This window comes from Sitophilus oryzae, unplaced genomic scaffold (assembly GCF_002938485.1).
Source record: "Sitophilus oryzae breed Bouriz unplaced genomic scaffold, Soryzae_2.0 scaffold_1180_pilon_pilon, whole genome shotgun sequence".
Taxonomy (NCBI): Eukaryota; Metazoa; Arthropoda; class Insecta; order Coleoptera; family Curculionidae; genus Sitophilus; species Sitophilus oryzae.
In genome coordinates this window covers 130,076-148,779 of record NW_022145816.1, presented here as the reverse complement: position 1 = coordinate 148,779, position 18,704 = coordinate 130,076, and the positions used below count along the sequence as shown (strand labels likewise).

Genomic DNA, 18,704 nt, shown 5'->3' with positions numbered 1-18,704 from the left:
ACTTTTTTGCTATGGAAAATTTTGTATTTTTATGAAAACATTTCCAAAGCACCTTTTTACGTAGAATTTAATGGTTTAAGTATAATTTTTTAAAATTAATAATTCAAGAATTATCAACAGAAAATTTTATTTTTTATATGGGACACCCTGTATATTTTTACTTTATTGAAAAGTATTCAAAATTACCTTTCCAAAAATATAACACACTTGATATTTTGCTCGATTCCTCTTCGAGATATAGAGTATATAAAAATTCGCCGGCTTTAAATAAGTAGGCTTTGAACGGCACTGGCTGTAATGCAAAAAAATTCTAGCTGTGAGCATCAATTAAAACGAAAATAATATTTGCTATGAGAGATGCAGAATTTTATAACATTTTAAATTATATTTAACCAACATCAACACATTTAAACTATATCTAATAACAATAAAAATAAGTAGGAAACCAAGACATGAGATTTTGCTACAGGTGTTCGACATATCGACCGTCTTCTGTTATGGACAGACGGGGCAGTTTTTGAACATTTCTCGCAGTATTCATTAACAGAGTGGGGGTGAAAGATACTCTCTTATAACTGCTAAGTATTTTTAATTCTTGTCTAGATTATACGGAAGAATAAGGAACCTTTATTCTTCCGCAAATATATCCATAGGATTAGATCCGTCATGCGTCAGGCCAACGGCCAACGGCTGAGATCTTGGTTAGCTATTCAATTATTCTTTAAATTGGCTGCAAAAATTTGCTGAAAACTTCAGCGTTCAGAGGCGGTGCGTCGTCTTGCTGGAAAAATCTGTTTTCTAGTTCCATTAAAGGCATATCATCAATAAGGGGTCCAAAGCCTACTAGTTAAAAGTGACGAGCTTTTAAAAATTCTATATTTCGAAGGGGATTATAACAAAATATCAAGTGTGCTATATTTTTGGAAAGGTAATTTTAAATTCTCTTCAGTTAATTAAAAATATATAGGATGTCCCAAATAAAAAATCAATTTTTCTGTTGATAACTCTTAAATTATTAATTTTAAAAAAATTATACTTAAACCATTAAATCCTACGTAAAAAGGTGCTTTGGAAATGTTTTCATAGAAATACAAAATTTTCCATAGCAAAAAAGTTACAGCGATTTGTTAAAAATGCACATTTTTGAAAAACACCCCGTAACTCCGAAACGGTAACAGATATTGATGTACGGTTTTCACCATCATGTTTTTGATAAAAATTGAGCTCCAGACACCGATATTAGTTTTCGTCTATCTCCTATAGAAAAGGGCGTTTCCATTTAAAAGCGTCGAATTTGACCCACCCTGTACAGTCGATTTTCCGAAATCAAATGTCGATTAGGGTTCACTAAAATTAGTTTTAGTTTAGTTTCTTCAATTTTGTCATGAAACAGTGGCGTGTCATTAATTCGCTCATTAATTTATGAATAATTAATTTTAATTATTGAAAATGTGTACTTACTTGTTTCCACACCACTCAAGAGGTAAAGTACATGGCGCGTTTATTTTAACGTGGTGTCCCCGGAGGCCTACTCTACTAGGTAAATTAAAAACTTTAACTTATCTGCACAAGCCCGACGGACCTGGCTCATTGATTTCAAAGCCGATCGTGTCTGCTGTGCTGGGTTCATCAGGGTGGTGTCTCAATTCGTCCAACTCTCCATCTTCAGCCGCCAGAGGGATATCTACAGGCAAGTCCAACTCCTCTTCATCGGATTCGTCGAGTGACACTTCAGTGACGTTGTAACAGGATTTCCTATTGCAGTATGCACAAATTATTGAACATTTTAATCCTGCTTTTCTGCATCCGCAGGCTTTACCACAGTTGTTGGTTTTGCATACAGGATAAAAATGCCAATAGGGATTTTGGAGCTGGATCTGTCAACATTAACAAGTAATGCCTGTTTTTGTTTTCTTCCCACCCCATTCTTCGGCATCTTTGGTACAACCAGACTAATGCTGAACCTGGTGGTAAGTTCGCAGTGAATGCTGTCCAGCACGACAATTAATTATTCATAGATTAATAAGCCAATTAATGATACGCCACTGTTTCATGACCAAATTGAAGAAACTAAACTAAAACTAGTTTTAGTGAACCCTAATCGACATTTTTGATTTCGGAAAATCGACTATACATATATCACACTTTACGCAAAATTGTAAATTTCCCATGGATTTTGTGCCTAAACGGTCGACTTTAGCGAAAATTTTTATAGAACCTTTTTTACAGGAAATTTTATTCTCTTTAATTCTGCCCTCATCAAACATAAACCTGCAAAGTTTCAAAACTTCCGGACTTTTTTCCAAGCAGGCCCTTTTTTTGATCCCCAATGACTGAATTATAGTCTGTCCAACGAGAAGATCCTTGACAGTGATAGATGTGTCTGTCTTTTTAATTTCAAAGTAGTTTATATTTTATTTTACAAAGAAATAAGTTGGTACAACTGGAACGCATAGCAGGAAATTAATATATTTAAAAGAAGATTTAAACTGACTTTTGATATTTGACTGACAAGTGATTACTTCAATATATTGTGAAAAAAAACTGTATAAAACTGAAAAAATGTGATCGAGTTATTTTATTTAATAAAAAATGGTATGTGTTAATACAAAACAAACAGGAACAAGATACCACATTGTAACGTGCCAAAATTTCACTAAACTATTTTATTTTTTTTCTTTAATAATTTAACGCTAATTGATATTATTATTAGTCTGAAATATCGATCAGTTCAATTCAGTAAACCAAGAATAAATAAATCGTACTTACATGTTAACAAAAGTAATTATTCCATCCTTATTTTTAACTAAACATATTTCACACTTAATAACATTTTTTTTTGCAGCACAAAACTAGTTTGATTTAATACAATTTAATATTTATTTTAGCCGAAATAGATAAAATAATTCTTTCCGCCGTTAATTCTGTTTATATACTAAATACGTAGGTTAGAAATTTTTGAATTGAACTGTCAAATATTTATTTATATTTTTATTAACATTAACTATTAGGCAACCCAAAATATACTTTAATAAATTGATTATATATTTTTGTATTTTATTTAATCAACAGTAATTATTGAGCCTATTGTCACTTAGTTAAACTCATTAAATTTATGTTGCTCTATTTTAATTTTTAGGTAGAATTTTCTAAGCATAATTGTCTTAAAAATATCGTATCGATCCGGCAAGTGAGTCATGCGCAATATCTCTAGATTGTTGTTATTTATTAATTTTTGAATGTTTTGATAAGCAAATTTCTATATAACTTTCATTAATCTCGTTAACTTTATTTATTCTATTAATTATATAAATTATTGATATTAACTTTATTTTCCTTTAATATATAACTTTTTCTTCATGTCTTTATTCAGCTCATGGTTGGCAATCCATATTTTATCAAGGGCTCGTGTTTTTATCTGGCTATTTCTTTGTTGCAAAAAAGGTTTTCGTTTTTCTTGGAACTACCTTGGTTTGGTCACTTTATGTTCAGCTAGTGTGAGGTACAGAGGCCTCTCGGTCATTTTTGTCAAGTTTTTGATTTTTACCCTTGTGGGGATTTTCGAGTGTGCCTCAAAAATTACTGCAGCATCCTATCTTACCTTTTGTTTTTTTGGACGGTGCTACGGTTTACCGGTGACGGGATTTTCACCTCAAAAAGCTGACGTGGGTCAACCAAGCAGCCCGCCTTTTTTTTTGGGCACCCCATTCCATCCAGGGGAAGAAATAATATTAATCACCTGAGGATTCGTAGAAAACCCTGAGTTAGCAGGGTTTTTTTTGTCGAGCCCAAGAGTTTTTTGTCTGGACCGAAGAAGTTTTTTGTCTGGGCCGAAGAAGTTTTTCTTTGTGTTGAAGACTTCTCTCTGAGCCAGTTTTTTTGTTGGAGCAGTTTTTTTCGCTGTATCCATTTTACTTTTCTGGAGGAGTTGACAGTCGACGGTTGACAGTTGACAGCCGACGGTGTCTGCCCAAGATTGATTTGATTTAGAAGATTTTCAACTATTTGGTATCGTACAATTCAATTTTTATTTTTTTCCCTATCTTACGATTTGAATTTCATTGGGGCGTACGAATACTGAACGTAGATAATTTTTTTTAACATTATAATTTAATTAGAATAAATTTTCACATACTTAATTCTGTTGATAAAATAATATTTCATTTTTTTTTCTCCTTTAATTTTTTTTTGTAAATTTAATACAGCTGACACAGTTTCTTTTTGTCTCCATTTAAAATTTAAATCTATTCATTTTTTTTTATCGATATCTAAATTTCTTGAACTGATGAATTCATAATTATTAGTTGATTATTTTGATTTATTTATTTAATAATTATATTATTAATTATTATTATTAGTGAATTGGTTTAGTATTATTTATTTGATTTATTAATTTGTTGATTAATTTGATATCTTAGCTGAATTTAGTTGCGCTGATATATACATATATATTTTATTTTGTAAATCTTACGTGATCACGAAAGGTACCTAGGTATTTACGTAATTTTGTTACTTGCGTATTGTGAGATATATTTTTCTTGGTGCACAATTTTTTTTTATTGATTTATTTAATTTACTATTTGCTATTTGGTATTTTCTATTTACTGTTTCCTATATTTTCCTTTTATATTTCAATAGAGGGTACTGAAACTAATCAGTTTGCATTATTTTTTATATTTCCTTTGGCCCTATGTCTGCATAATTCTCTAAGATCTTGACTTTTTTTTGTTTATTTATTTACTTTTTTTTATTTATGTATTTGTGGAACTTGTAAGGCCCTAAATACACCTTGGGGGATTTCTGACTTTTTTTTCCGTCTAAACCCGCCTCTACTCTCCGAATTTTCTGAGCTAGGGCATAAATTTGTTCGCGACTAGACCCCTGCAAATTCCATAAATATTTATTTTTCCTAATCGCTAACTTAATAATATTTTTTTCTTCTTCGTATTTTTTTTACTTCTTTTCTAATTTTTTTTTTTTTTTATTTAAAAGAGCCGAGCTAAGGCCAAAACGCGTGACAACATACCAAAAAAATAAAAAAAAAATTATTTCTTACTTTCAAGCTTTATGAAACTTCCGGCATTTACGATTATATTATTTATCAATATAACTTATGTACAAATACAAATTTGTAATATTCCACAGGTATAAATAAAACAACATAAATAAAACAACATAAATAAAACAAACTATTTTATTAATAATAACACTTACCAAATTTTATACCGTAAAGGTTGATTAATTAACTTTAATTTAAATTTTTTTAAACCAGTACCTTTTGACATTATTTTTCTGCAGTATTAAAATCCATTATTTACCTATCGTGTGATGTCGATATTTTACAGCTAGTCCAGTTTTTAGTATGTCTTTAGTATGGTCCTTCTACCATATTCGAGATGCACTTATCTACGACGAGATGGTATACGAACTTTATTGATGGTAACTTTATTTGTGTATAAGACTTTCTGTCTGAGCAGCGAGTATTAACTATAAACTGTGCTCTGGTTGTACAGTTAATTTTCACTCGATTTTCCTCTACTTGACTTCAAAAAGACACAAAACACACGTAATAACACGAATCAAAATGCATCATCTTCCAAAACGCAGGGTATTTGACAAAAGTTGACACAAAATTATAACCTATAATTTGGCAAGACTTTGACAAGTGTCAAAAATCTAAAAAATCTAAAGGCGAGTTCATACGTATCGGCGTCCGTTTGTCGTTCATCGTTCCGTCGAACCAATAAAATTGAAATACCATCTGTCATTTTTGAAATAAACCAATAAAACTGGTTAAAAACAACAAGAGACGACGCATGACGGATTTATATTTAAACCCATCCATAGTTAACTTAAAAATTATTAGAAACTTTTATTAGTAAAATAAATAGATTGATATGGGATGTGATCTGCTTTTCTTCTGTCATCGTCTGTCGAAATCTTACCTGAGAAAAAAAACAGAGTATACTAGGATAATTGTCAAGTAATAAAGGATAACATTGCTGAACACGGGGCAATGTGACCAACATAGCGATAATAAAATTCGGTTTAAACTAATTTTTGCAGCTATAATCTAAATAAATATCTGTTAAAATCATTTGCTCTATAGAATAAAATGAAGAACTGCTCGGTATCTTAAATTAAACATCAAATTTAAACATCTTTACGAAAAGTTGTGTGAAAAGCATAATAACTTACGGAAGCGAAGTCTGGTAGTTGAAAAGTAGAACAGAGAACATGCCAATTGGGACCGAAATGGATTAATGGAGAAGATCTGCTGGAAAATCGAAAAGAGAAAAAATAATCAACGACAGAGTAAGAGAGATTATAGGAGCAGAACACACAATTGTGGACGACATAAGAACAAAATAACTCATTTGGTTTGGTCATGTGCAACGAATACCAAAACAAATTTTACTGTGGACACCTCGAGGCAGAAATAAAAGAAGAAGGCCGCGACCAAGCTGGAGGGAGAGTATGGATAAAGAACTACAAAATAGAGAAGTCTCTGGCTAAATAGAGAAGAGTGGATGTTAGGTGTCGGAAAATTTTGTAGAACGTTCTGAACCGACTTATACACTGCTGGCAAAGGAACATTATCAATATGAGGTTTTCAATGCGATAAAAAAGATGGTAAGGCTGCAAAATACACTGCAGTGCAACAGAGACGGATAAAGTGTCTTTTCCCTACCATCGTATAGGGGAAGTGATCATAGAAGTGATACGACGAGAGAGTCTCTGCGAGAGGGGGCGCCGGACGGGTCTTTAAGACGCTTGTGTGGGGGCTACCGCTTACTAATAGAATAGAATCGAAGAGATAGAAACAGGACGGACAGTGTTGCCATTCTATTAAATCGAAATTATGTTGGCTTATCCCAAATCCCAAATCTTCTAATCCCATTATCTTGCCTGCTAATGAAATATTAAATAAAGTACGAAACAATTTTAAGAATGTTTTCTCTACGCACATAACTTCTTTCTAAAACGAAAAGTAACATGCAAAACTTTGAAATCATTTCTAAAATAGCAAGTGCAATTCTATGAAATGGCAATACTGTACGATCTTCCTAGCAGTCGCCCCGACACCTTCGCCGTCGGTCGGCGACGGCGCGGCGGTTACAAAGTAATTAAGGAGGGCACGTACTGAATGGGTATCGGCGCGAGCGAGCGGCACGTAATTTTCAGTTTACGTTGAAATAAATGTAAGCCCGCGCACCGCAATAGGTCGGTGCGCTTCGAGCTATCGGCGACATTCGAGCTATCGGTGCCATCAGGCGAAATCAGAGAATGCATGGGAGGGGGACGAATAGTCTACGCCGAGCGACTGTTTTTAGTGGAGCGGTTTTACATTAAACATTTCCGATGAATTATTAATCGAAAGTGTACGACACCATATCATACTTAATATGCGGTTTTTTATAAAAAAATTCTTACAAGCACGTAACCCATATTGTTTAATACACTTATTCAATAACTGAATTAGAAAACCTTCCGATTAAACCCATTTATTTCTCATCTCGTTTTGATTATCTCACATTATTATGGAAATCTAATTTAAATATCGTCAAAAAACTTATCATATTATTTAATTTTTGGTTTGTTTTGACGTTAGTAATAACAGCTGATAAATAATGTTACTATGTTGATCGCCCCGTACAAGGTACCAATAGAGAAAATAATATTTATGTTTAAATAAAATATTTGTACATATCTCTACCGTATGATAAAAAACGGCGTCTAGTTGGATGGGAAATGACGATTGATGACATTTCCCATATACATTTACATATAAAATGACACCGACCTTCATTTCGTGGTCATCGTTGATGCCGTTTCTTTTCGATCATACGGTACTATAAAATAAAAACTATATATTTTTTCTTTTTTTAATTTTCTTTGACTTTTTTATTATATTTTAAGGTTTTAAAATCTTGGTTTTAAGTCAGTAGTGAATAAAAGGAAACTTTTGTTTACATTTTGTTTAATGATTGACGTTTCGACCAATTTTAATTCGGTCTTCTTCAGAATCTATAATATACAATACTATTTTATCACTAACAATGTGTTTAATATATAATTTTTCTTACCACAAACGTAGAACATCATTTATGCGTATGTTATAGATTCTGAAGAAGATCGAATTAAAATTAGTCGAAACGTCAATCATTAAACAAAATGTAAACAAAAGTTTCGTTTTATTTACTACTGACTTAAAACAAAGATTTTAAAAACTTAAAATAAAAGCTATATATAAATGTTTGTAATGACATTTATTTAGATTAAAAAACTAAAAATAGAAGTTTTATTTGATTCTTTTTCATATCTAGCTTTGTTTTTAAAGAACAAATTAAGCCCTTTTGAATGATACCAAATTTGTTAAAATCGGTCAAGCTAAGAGTCATGTAGTATATTTTATCCCCATCTTCCACTCTATTTCACTAATTTTATGTGGTTTGTTAAGATCTAAATATATTAATGTGTGTTTGGTTAAGATCTAAATAATATTAATTTCCATCATAAAGCATAAAATATAAAAAGTTGCATAAAAATATAAATAGTAATAATACTTTATAATTTTTTGAAATGCCGAATGAATTTGAATAAACTTCTCGTCTATGCCCAAATTTATACTGGTGACGTACTCTCGACCGTTGCGCGTCGATCGTGCGACTCCAGTGCGCGGCTACAATCGACTTTCCGACCGGTCGTGCCGCTCGCTCTCGCCGATACCCCTTCAGTGCGCGCGGAGCTTTAGGCCGAAAAAACTTTATAAGTAGCCGAACAGGGTTGCCGGGTTTGTTAGATTATAATTCTATACGAGAACAAAATTCTCGGTAGATCTTCAACAAAAATCAAAAGAACAGAAACAAAATAAAATATAATATTTAAGTCCAAAATTAGCATTCCTATGTGTCGTAATAATAGATCACTCAAATAAAATACAAATATAATAAATATAACAAGCATTACAAATAGCTACGTATATTATTTGATATTTAAAAAAATATTGAATTGAATAATATTAATATATTAATAAAAACATATAAAACTATAACAAGTAGGGATAGCAGTCACAAATTAGTGTAGCACTCACTTTTTACCTTTGTACAAATTTTGATCAGTAATATCTAAAATTAATTTCATTTCAATGGGAAAGCTGTAGCAACTCTCAACTCAACAATTTTTTTGATAGGAAAATCACTAAAATATTTGTCCGAATTTGGGTCGTTTCTTAACTTAAATTTTGTTTTTTGTTTACATTTTTTTGGAGAAAATATGGGTTCAACTTTAGTAGATGAATGAAACAAAATCTTTTCAAAAGATATCAACTTCTTCGGGCATGTCGCCAATACCGCGCCTAATAAGGATTTTTAAGAATATCTCTGTAACTCTGCAACTAGACAGAACAATGACCTGTATGTGCGTTATTACTAAATAAAATTTAATGAAACAATAATAAAGTCAGATTATACAGATTCCAACGCGGCAGTCGCTTAATTTTTAGTCAAATAAGTCAGCTTTTTAAAAGTGCTTCTATTGTAAAAACTAAAGACGCAGTTGAACATATCATTAGATTTTTTCTTTAAATCGGTAGATCGGTAGCTTACAGACGAAACCGCTAGACCTGGCAACTCCGTGATGAACTGACGGGAGACGGAATAGCGAGTTGGAGGAGGCGCGGGAAGGGAAATAAAATAATGGCGATAAATAAAGGGTAGGGAGATGGGTATCATGAGTGGCTGAGAGGTGGCGGAATTTCCAAAATTTGTTATCTTATTGGAGTTTGTCTAAGTAGACAGTCGTAGTGGAAGTGGAAACGGGGAAGTTGTCCATCTCTGTTTAAGCATAGACTTTTTATAGGCGTTTCATTCCAATGCATGTCATTCCTATGCCTAGAGATCAATTGCCGGGCCTGTATATATATGCCAAAATTTCATTTAGTCAGGTTTATTACTGATGAGGTATATGACTGATGACGTGCATCGGAGAATCTTTTGCGATTACAATATATTTAATTTGCATAACATGAAATTTAATTAATTTAATTTTTGAACATGTTAAGATTTTTTATATTGTAGGTATGTTCCCAATTTGGGATATAAAGTTATCGACAATTTTTTTAAATATTAATATTATTGCAAATAATAATAATAAAGCATTAGTTTATCACAAGCACTTTACTTTTAAAGCTTGGCGCGCTTTTTGCTCATCATGTTATATCAAGTTACAGATGCGTGATAAATTTAAACTATTTTCTATATAATTTTTTCTCATTTAAAATATATTTAATCAATTATGATCTTTTTCTCTATCAAAAAATTATTTTAAATCTATAGAATTTTTCGATAAATATTCAAAATATCCCGTTACTAACTCGGAATGCTCTAAACGGAACTGGAAGTCTATCTGTAAACATATCTAAGTACTTTAGCGAAAATTATCTGCCTAATTCGTTATTTCATTTCCTCAATACTTGTCTCACTTTGTTCCATGAATAGAAATTAAATTTGACAAGCATATCGAACTTAAAATACCCTGCAAAATAAAACACTAATTCACCACGATACACCAAAACACTTTTTTTTTGCACTGGACAGCCGTTTCGCTAACCATGTTAGCGACATCAGCAGATGATTAAAACTACTAGACTAAACTTTTAGTTTCAATCATCTGCTGATGATGCTAACACGGTTGGCAAACGCGCATTCAGGGCAAAAGAAAAGTGTTTTGGTGTATTGTGGTGAATTAGTGTTTTATTTTGCTGTTGTAACACCAAAGGTTCCAACCCTAGATATACCCTTTAAAAAGAACAACAAAAAAACGTTGTTTAAGTATATAAAGTACAGGGTTGTCATTTAAAAAATGCCGTTGAAATCATATCTCGTATTTAGAAATGGGTGTATAAAATTTACTTACATCAACCAGGCGCAGATCTAAAAAGCGGGAGGGAGGGGGTTAATCACTGCGACCTTAAAGATCTCTTGCATCCTCCTCTCTTGTACTCCACCTATTATACAGTATATAACCCATCATTCATGTTGTAGGGGGGACAGGATATTTCCCATCCTCTTCTGAAAGCAAATGTTCCTTCTCCGAGGGTATACACCCTTCCACGGTTGGGGTTTTGGTCTTCCGTGCCCTTCACAGTCGAGGAACTTGTCTCCGGCTGAGGAACCTGTGAGGTGGATGCTGGAAGATCTATCTCCATTTTCTCCACCTCTTTAACTTGGTCTTTCTTTAGACCTGATACCGGTGCGGTGTTCTCCCGAATCTATAATAGAGGATATATCCCTCTTTCTCTATTGCCTCCTTGGATTCAAGTTCAATTCCTATTGTGAAGACCTGACCATGATTCTCCTCTCTCGAGTTGATGTCTCGCCAACTTGATAACCTTGTACTGGAGTTGTCTTTCCCATTGCTCCTCGGCAGGAAGACCATTATGGAAGCCCCTTTTGGAATGTTTTCTCCCATCCCTACAACGAGTCCCGAACTAGGGCGCAATTTTATATATTAATTGGCATGTCCGGAGTATTTTTAAACAAACTGCCGATTTGCCGAATTTAAGTTTTAAAATCATCCTCTACAAAACTTATATGTTTTTTAAATTTATTTTCTATACGTATCGAAAACAGATCGATGTTTTTTGGTTTTTTTAACCGTAGTATTTTCAAAGTCTAAAATAAAATATCACAAGCTAAGTCTTTTAACTTATAAAATATAATTGACAATATTTTTTTACCTCCCCTCTATAATTAAATTGGCCTGTAAACTAAAAATGTACAGGGTGTCCCACTAAGAATAGCTCTCGGCTGTATCTCTGAAAGCCATAGGGCCTGCGGAAAAAAATATTTATAATTAAAGAGGTCCTGAGAAATTGCTTGAAATTATTTTTAAGTTTGTAGAACGGCCGCTAGAGGGCGCAACTGCTAAAAAAATTAGAAAAAGGAGCTTTTACACAATTTTGCCTAGATAACAGGTACTATAAATAATAGATTCATAATCTCCAGTAAATTTTGAATATTTTTTATAAGAATCATTTTCCCCTATCTGCCAAAATAAAGTGGTGGGGGAAGGTTAGATCTGTTTTTATTTAAATATTAATAACTCCGGACTGGATGGACGGAATCCAACAAACATGGGCTCGTTTAAAAGAAAGTTTCTTACTCTATATTATACCGTATAAACAATAATAATAAGCTTCTGAATGTAGACGCTAGGGGGCGCTGTCTTACAATTTAACAAACATTGCGCGTTTTTTCAAAAAAAAAACTAAATGCGATAGTATATGTAATTTTAGCTGATAGTAAAGAGTAATAAAAGCTTAAAAAGCCAGCAAAAAACGCATCTTGATATCTTCTTTCAAACCGAATATATTAGCAAAAATATAATAAATACGGAAAAATAAGCCCTTAATTACCTTATTTTTACAACACGGTTACAGTAGCCCCCTTGATTATGAACATTCTGACAAAAAAATAAGATAGAAATAATTAGTTTATTCAAAAATCGTCAATATACCAGAATACCATAATACCAGATTTAATATCTAATAATTAAGATATCAATGACAGTTAATAAGAAACGACGCCTCAGTGAAGTCATGGTCATTTTGATCGTCTTAGTAGCGTTTTTTTTTCTACTGAAGAAAGGCATTTTTAGAAAAGCAAACAAAAGATAAAAAAACGCTGCTGAGACTATCAAAATGTTGATATAATAATATTTTAATGTTTAAACTATCCCGCTAAAAGCAACTTTTTTCCAAGCCTACCATGGATTCATTGAGGTGTCGTTTCTTGTCCACCGTCACGGATATCTTAATTATTAGATATTACTACACCTAGTATTATGGTATTCTGGTTCATTGTCGATTTTTTGAATAAAATAATATTTTTTATCTTATTTTTTTTATTAAAATGGTCATAATCAAGAGGGCTAGTGATACCTTGTTAGAAAAATAAGGTAATTAAGGGCTTATATTTTCGTATTTATTATAATTTTCCTAATAACTTTGGTTTGAAAAAAGGTGTCAAGATGTGGTTTTCGCTGACTTGTTAAGCTTTTATTACTCTTTAGTATCAGCTAAAATTACATATTACATATTACTATCGCATTTAATTTTTTTGAAAAAAAACGCGCAATGTTTGTTAAATTGTAAGACAGCGTCCCCTGGCGTCTACATTCAAAAGCTTATTATTATTATTTATACGGTATAATATGAAGTAAGAAACGCTCTTTTAAACGAGCTTATTTGTTGGATTCCGATCATCCAGTCCGGAGTTATTAACATTTAAATAAAAACAAATCTAACCTTCCCCACCACTTTATTTTAGCAGATAGGGAAAACGGTTCTAACAAAAAAGATCCAAAATTTACTGAAGATTATGAAATTATTATTTATATTACATCTTATCTAGGTAAACTTTCTTAAAAATTCCATTTTGGTTATTTTCCATAGAAGTTACACCCTCTAGCAGCCGGTCTACAAACTTGAACAGCCATTTCTCAGCAATTTCCAGCAATTTCTCATGGTCTCTTTAGTTTCAAATATCTTTTTCTTCAAGCTCTACGATTGATGCTTTTCGAGATACAGCCGAGAGCTATTCTTAGTGGGACACCCTGTACATATAGACAATTTCAGATGAGAACGAAAGCGCAGAAAAGGGACTGGAACCCTGCTGCACTTCAGCATCATACTGTTTTTAATCATCAGGAACCAGAACAGTTCGATGGTCGTTTTGAATGCCAACCAGAATATAGGAGAGCTTATATGAATTATTTGGTACGTGAAAAGGTGGAAAATAAACAACAATTAATAAAAAGGCCTGGTTCTGAAAGCAAGGGATTTTCCACCAGTGAAGATGCATCAGATAATGCTATGCCCTCTTATAGTCAAAATATAAAGTAAGTATATTCTTGATATTAATTGTGTTGTTTCTTTAAATTTAGAATATGAAGCTAAAAACTATGTCGGTATAATTAAACTTAAAGTTGTTAAGAAAACAAAAAAAATTATAAAGTGTGGCATATCATTGTACTCAGGAGACCGAGTTCTTTCAAAATCTGAAATAAAAAATGCAGGTCCATATTTAAAAAAAATAAGTTGTCCTTTGTATCTCACAAGTTATCAGCTAATTTGAAAATCTAAAAATACTATCAGATAGCCCTGATGAAGTGGCTATGAGAATGCGCAATTAGTTTTTGGATTTTCTAAAAATTAATGACAGGAAAAAATAACATTGATTTTCCAAAAAATCCGTTTTTTCCAAAAAACTCAGCAATCCTTGAAAATTTTAAAACTTTTTTTTGAGAGCAACTTGGTGAACATCCAAAGGCGCAACTTTGCCCCAATTTAACCATGTTCTTTCTATTACGGTTACCCAGGGCCGGCGGAAAGGCCGGGCGACCCGGGCGGCCGGCCGGGGCGCCTTTTACGAGGGGCGCCACGATGGCAACTAAAATATTTAAAAACGGTAATCTAAACAAAGAGTAACGAATGAACAGATCAATAATTAATCGGTACTATCAAGTTCCACATTAAAATATTACCAATTACCACACCACATGGGGAAGAATATCTGACTAAACATTATAAACACTAGGTACTATATCCGTATCCTATTATAGTTTACTGAAATTATGCTCCAAAAAAATCCTTTGCACGAAAGCTGTCGGATAGTTTTAATTTCTTCCATTCTATAAGTTTTTTGGGTGCTCTATTCGAAACTGGAATTTGCGAATTCATTTTCGTGGAAAAATCTTAATCAAAATAAAAAAAATATACAACAAACAACAAACAAACAACGCTTTATTGTACAAAAAGCCAAAACAGCTTCATCGACAAAGCACTCACAAACAACAAAATCACAAAAAAATGCAAACAACAAAAAATACACAATACAAATAATACAATTCAAAAAAATTTAAGTCTTTAAAATTACAAAAAGAATATACATGGACAATTTTAATATAATATCTGATTTTAATAAATCTGATTTTTCGTGGAATTTTACTTATAATTCAAAAGCTATCAACTTTTTGTAAAAAACCTTTCTTTCTATAATTCTTGTTTTTATAAATTTTCTCTAAACAAAATGTTTTGTGTCAAGAGCCAGCAAAATTGACAGTTTTAGACTGACTGCTCAAAATCGCACTTTTTCTACTACCCTTTTATTTGTCATAAATGGCTGGATTATATGAGATAAATATTCATTCGCAAGAAGCGGAAGAGGATCTCGATATCCTTATTATCCAAAAAAAAACTTATAAGTTTGCCTCATTAGTTAAATTAATTTATTAGCAGCAGTGGGAAAATATATCAATCTCTTGGTGATTTTCATTTTCCCAATTGAATGTGTAATAATATGTAATAATATGAAGGTGTAATAATAAATAAGGGAAATTGTAGAGAGAAACAAGTTTTATAACATAGGCTACAACATTTTAATGAACAGTGCTTTCCATAAAATCAATAAAATGAAAAATATACGAAATAATATAAATGTACTGATTTCTTTCGAAAATCGAGAACTATGAATCCATGAACTTTTCCCGGACACAAACGGTACATTGTGAAACAGGAAATTGTAGAGAGAAACCAGCCCTATAACATAGGATACAACATTTTAATGAACAGTGCTTTCCATAAAATCAATAAAATGAAAAATATACGAAATAATATAAATGTACTGATTTCTTTCGAAAATCGACAACTATGAATCTATGAACTCTTCCCGGACACAAACGGTACATTGTGAAACAGGAAATTGTAGAGAGAAAATAGTAGCAGAATCGTAGAATTTTCTCATTAGAGCAAGACAAAGGAATACATCTCAAACACTGGCTGAACCTTATTTTGAAGCCGACAAAACTGTATCTGATCATAAACTGATTCTGCACGAAATAATTGATTGTGAAAAAGAAAAGAAATTTTTCTTAAATTCTTATAGAAAAATAATGCAACTGCTTGAAACTAAATACTAATATATTCAAAGATTACTGATACCAGAACGAGACTGCCGAAGTTGGAACTCTATATACCGGGTGCGTTTCAAAAGTGGCTCACCCCTATAACTTGTTTATTTTTCCAGAAAAAAAAACGAAATTTGGTATGTTAGTATACGACATAAATTAGGGTTAATTGACGTATTAAATTGTTTTTGGTCACTTCCTGTTTCATCGGAAATTACTACAACTTAAGATTTTTAAATAGCACCCTGGGTATATTTCTACTTTATGACAAATGTCATCTTTTGATATTTTCGATTAAAAATACGACTTTGGCACCTTTTGGACCGGCCAGGACAAGACACGAAAAACATTAGATGATCAAATCTATTTTCCCAAGGCTCCTTGTTTAAAAATTGGTGTTTTTAACAGAGCCATGGCACTCTAGATTGAAATTTAAAATATGTTTTTTGAACGAAAATGTCAAAAGTTGACATATGATATGTCATTGTACTCAGAGTGTCATTTTCTATCGAATGAAGTAGAAATATACCGATTGAACCATTGCCATTTAAAAATCAAAAGTTTTAGTCATTACCGGTGAAACAGGAAGTGGCCCAAAACAACTGAATATTCAATCAATCCTAATTTATGTCATATACTAATATCAAATTCGTATTTTATGTAAAAAAATTATAGGGGTGAGTCAATTTCGAGACGCACCCGGTATACAAAAAACAATAACCGCAGACTAAGATTGAAAGAAAAGAAGAATTTTGAAGTATCTTTAAGTTAAATTTTATTATTACAGTAGCATAAATATGCTTAGTTGTAGAAGGGTTGTAGTTAAAGGATAGTATTGAAAGAAAAAGAGAATTATAATACCGAGAGAGGGACTGATGTGAACTTAGCAGCCAAAAGATAGCGGCCGATTTGCCGAACATAGCCGAAGGGCCAGTGGCGTCGGGCGACTTAACTTAATATGAAATAATCATACAATTTCTTGCAGGAGGATTTTATTAATATTTAAATAGTACTAAAACGAAATATGCTTCATTATGTTAATATATTATTACCGATATTTTTATATCGGATTAATTATTATAATTTCAAATTGACACGCCTAGTGTAATTTTATAAAATATGTATACATTATACTAATGTAACCAAAATTAAAAAAAAAATAAAAAACTAATTCATTTATGATAGTACTAGTACTACTACCTTTATCAACAATTGGTTACTATCATATCGACAGAAACAACAAAAAAAGGTCATGATTTATATCACTACTAACTAGAAGCACACAGTTTCGTGTTATTGATGGACTTAGTTTTCGGTATTTTCGTCAGCAGCTAATTTGTTTATATCGTTTTTCCGATTTTCTCTAAAACTGCGTATACTAACAAGATCAAAATTTCAGGGATTATAGGGGTCCACTAGACTAATAATAATCACCCAGTGGCGTGTTCTTGATCAATTTAGTTTTCGGTATTTTCGTCAGCAGCCAATTTGTTTATAACGTTTTTCCGATTTTCTCGAAAACTACGTATACTAACAAGATCAAAATTTCAGGGATTATAGAGTCCCACTAGACTAATAATAATCCCCCAGTGGCGTGTTCTTGATCGATTTAGTTTTCGGTATTTTCGTTAGCAGCTAATTTGTTTATACCGTTTTTCCGATTTTCTCGAAAACTGGGTATACTAACAAGATCAAAATTTCAGGGATTATAGAGTCCCACTAGACTAATAATAATCACCCAGTGGCGTGTTCTTGATTGATTCAGTTTTCGGTATTTTCGTCAGCAGCTAATTTGTTTATACCGTTTTTCCGATTTTCTCGAAAACTGCGTATACTAACAAGATCAAAATTTCAGGGATTATAGAGTCCCAGTAGACTAATAATAATTACCCAGTGGCGTGTTCTTGATCGATTTAGTTTTCGGTATTTTTGTCAGCAGCCAATTTGTTTATAACGTTTTTCCGATTTTCTCGAAAACTACGTATACTAACAAGATCAAAATTTCAGGGATTATAGAGTCCCACTAGACTAATAATAATCCCCCAGTGGCGTGTTCTTGATCGATTTAGTTTTCGGTATTTTCGTCAGCAGCTAATTTGTTTATACCGTTTTTCCGATTTTCTCGAAAACTGCGTATACTAACAAGATCAAAATTTCAGGGATTATAGAGTCCCACTAGACTAATAATAATCCCCCAGTGGCGTGTTCTTGATCGATTTAGTTTTCGGTATTTTCTTCAGCAGCCAATTTGTTTATAACGTTTTTTCGATTTTCTCGAAAACTGCGTATACTAACAAGATCAAAATTTAAGGGTTATAGGGGTCCACTAGACTAATAATAATCATCCAGTGGCGTGTTCTTGATCGATTTAGTTTTCGGTATTTTCGTCAGCAGCTAATTTGTTTATACCGTTTTTCCGATTTTCTCGAAAACGGCGTATACTAACAAGATCAAAATTTCAGGGATTATAGAGTCCCACTAGACTGATAATAATTACCCAGTGGCGTGTTCTTGATCGATTTAGTTTTCGGTATTTTCGTCAGCAGCTAATTTGTTTATACACTTTTTCCGATTTTTTCGAAAAGTGCGTATACTAACAAGATCAAAATTTCAGGGATTATAGAGTCCCACTAGACTAATAATAATCCCCCAGTGGCGTGTTTTTGATCGATTTAGTTTTCGGTATTTTCGTCAGCAGCCAATTTGTTTATAACGTTTTTCCGATTTTCTCGAAA

General features: G+C 32.3%; 1 protein-coding gene across 1 annotated transcript in view; it reads left to right on the top strand.

Moving 5' to 3' along the window:
- The window catches only part of LOC115891379, a 151,565-nt gene that overhangs the window by 122,982 nt on the left and 9,879 nt on the right, over positions 1-18,704 (top strand). Inside the window, exon 9 of the mRNA XM_030911826.1 lies at positions 13,640-13,902. Within this exon, the coding sequence (XP_030767686.1) occupies positions 13,640-13,902 (263 nt within the window). The remainder of the gene's footprint in view (positions 1-13,639; positions 13,903-18,704) is intronic.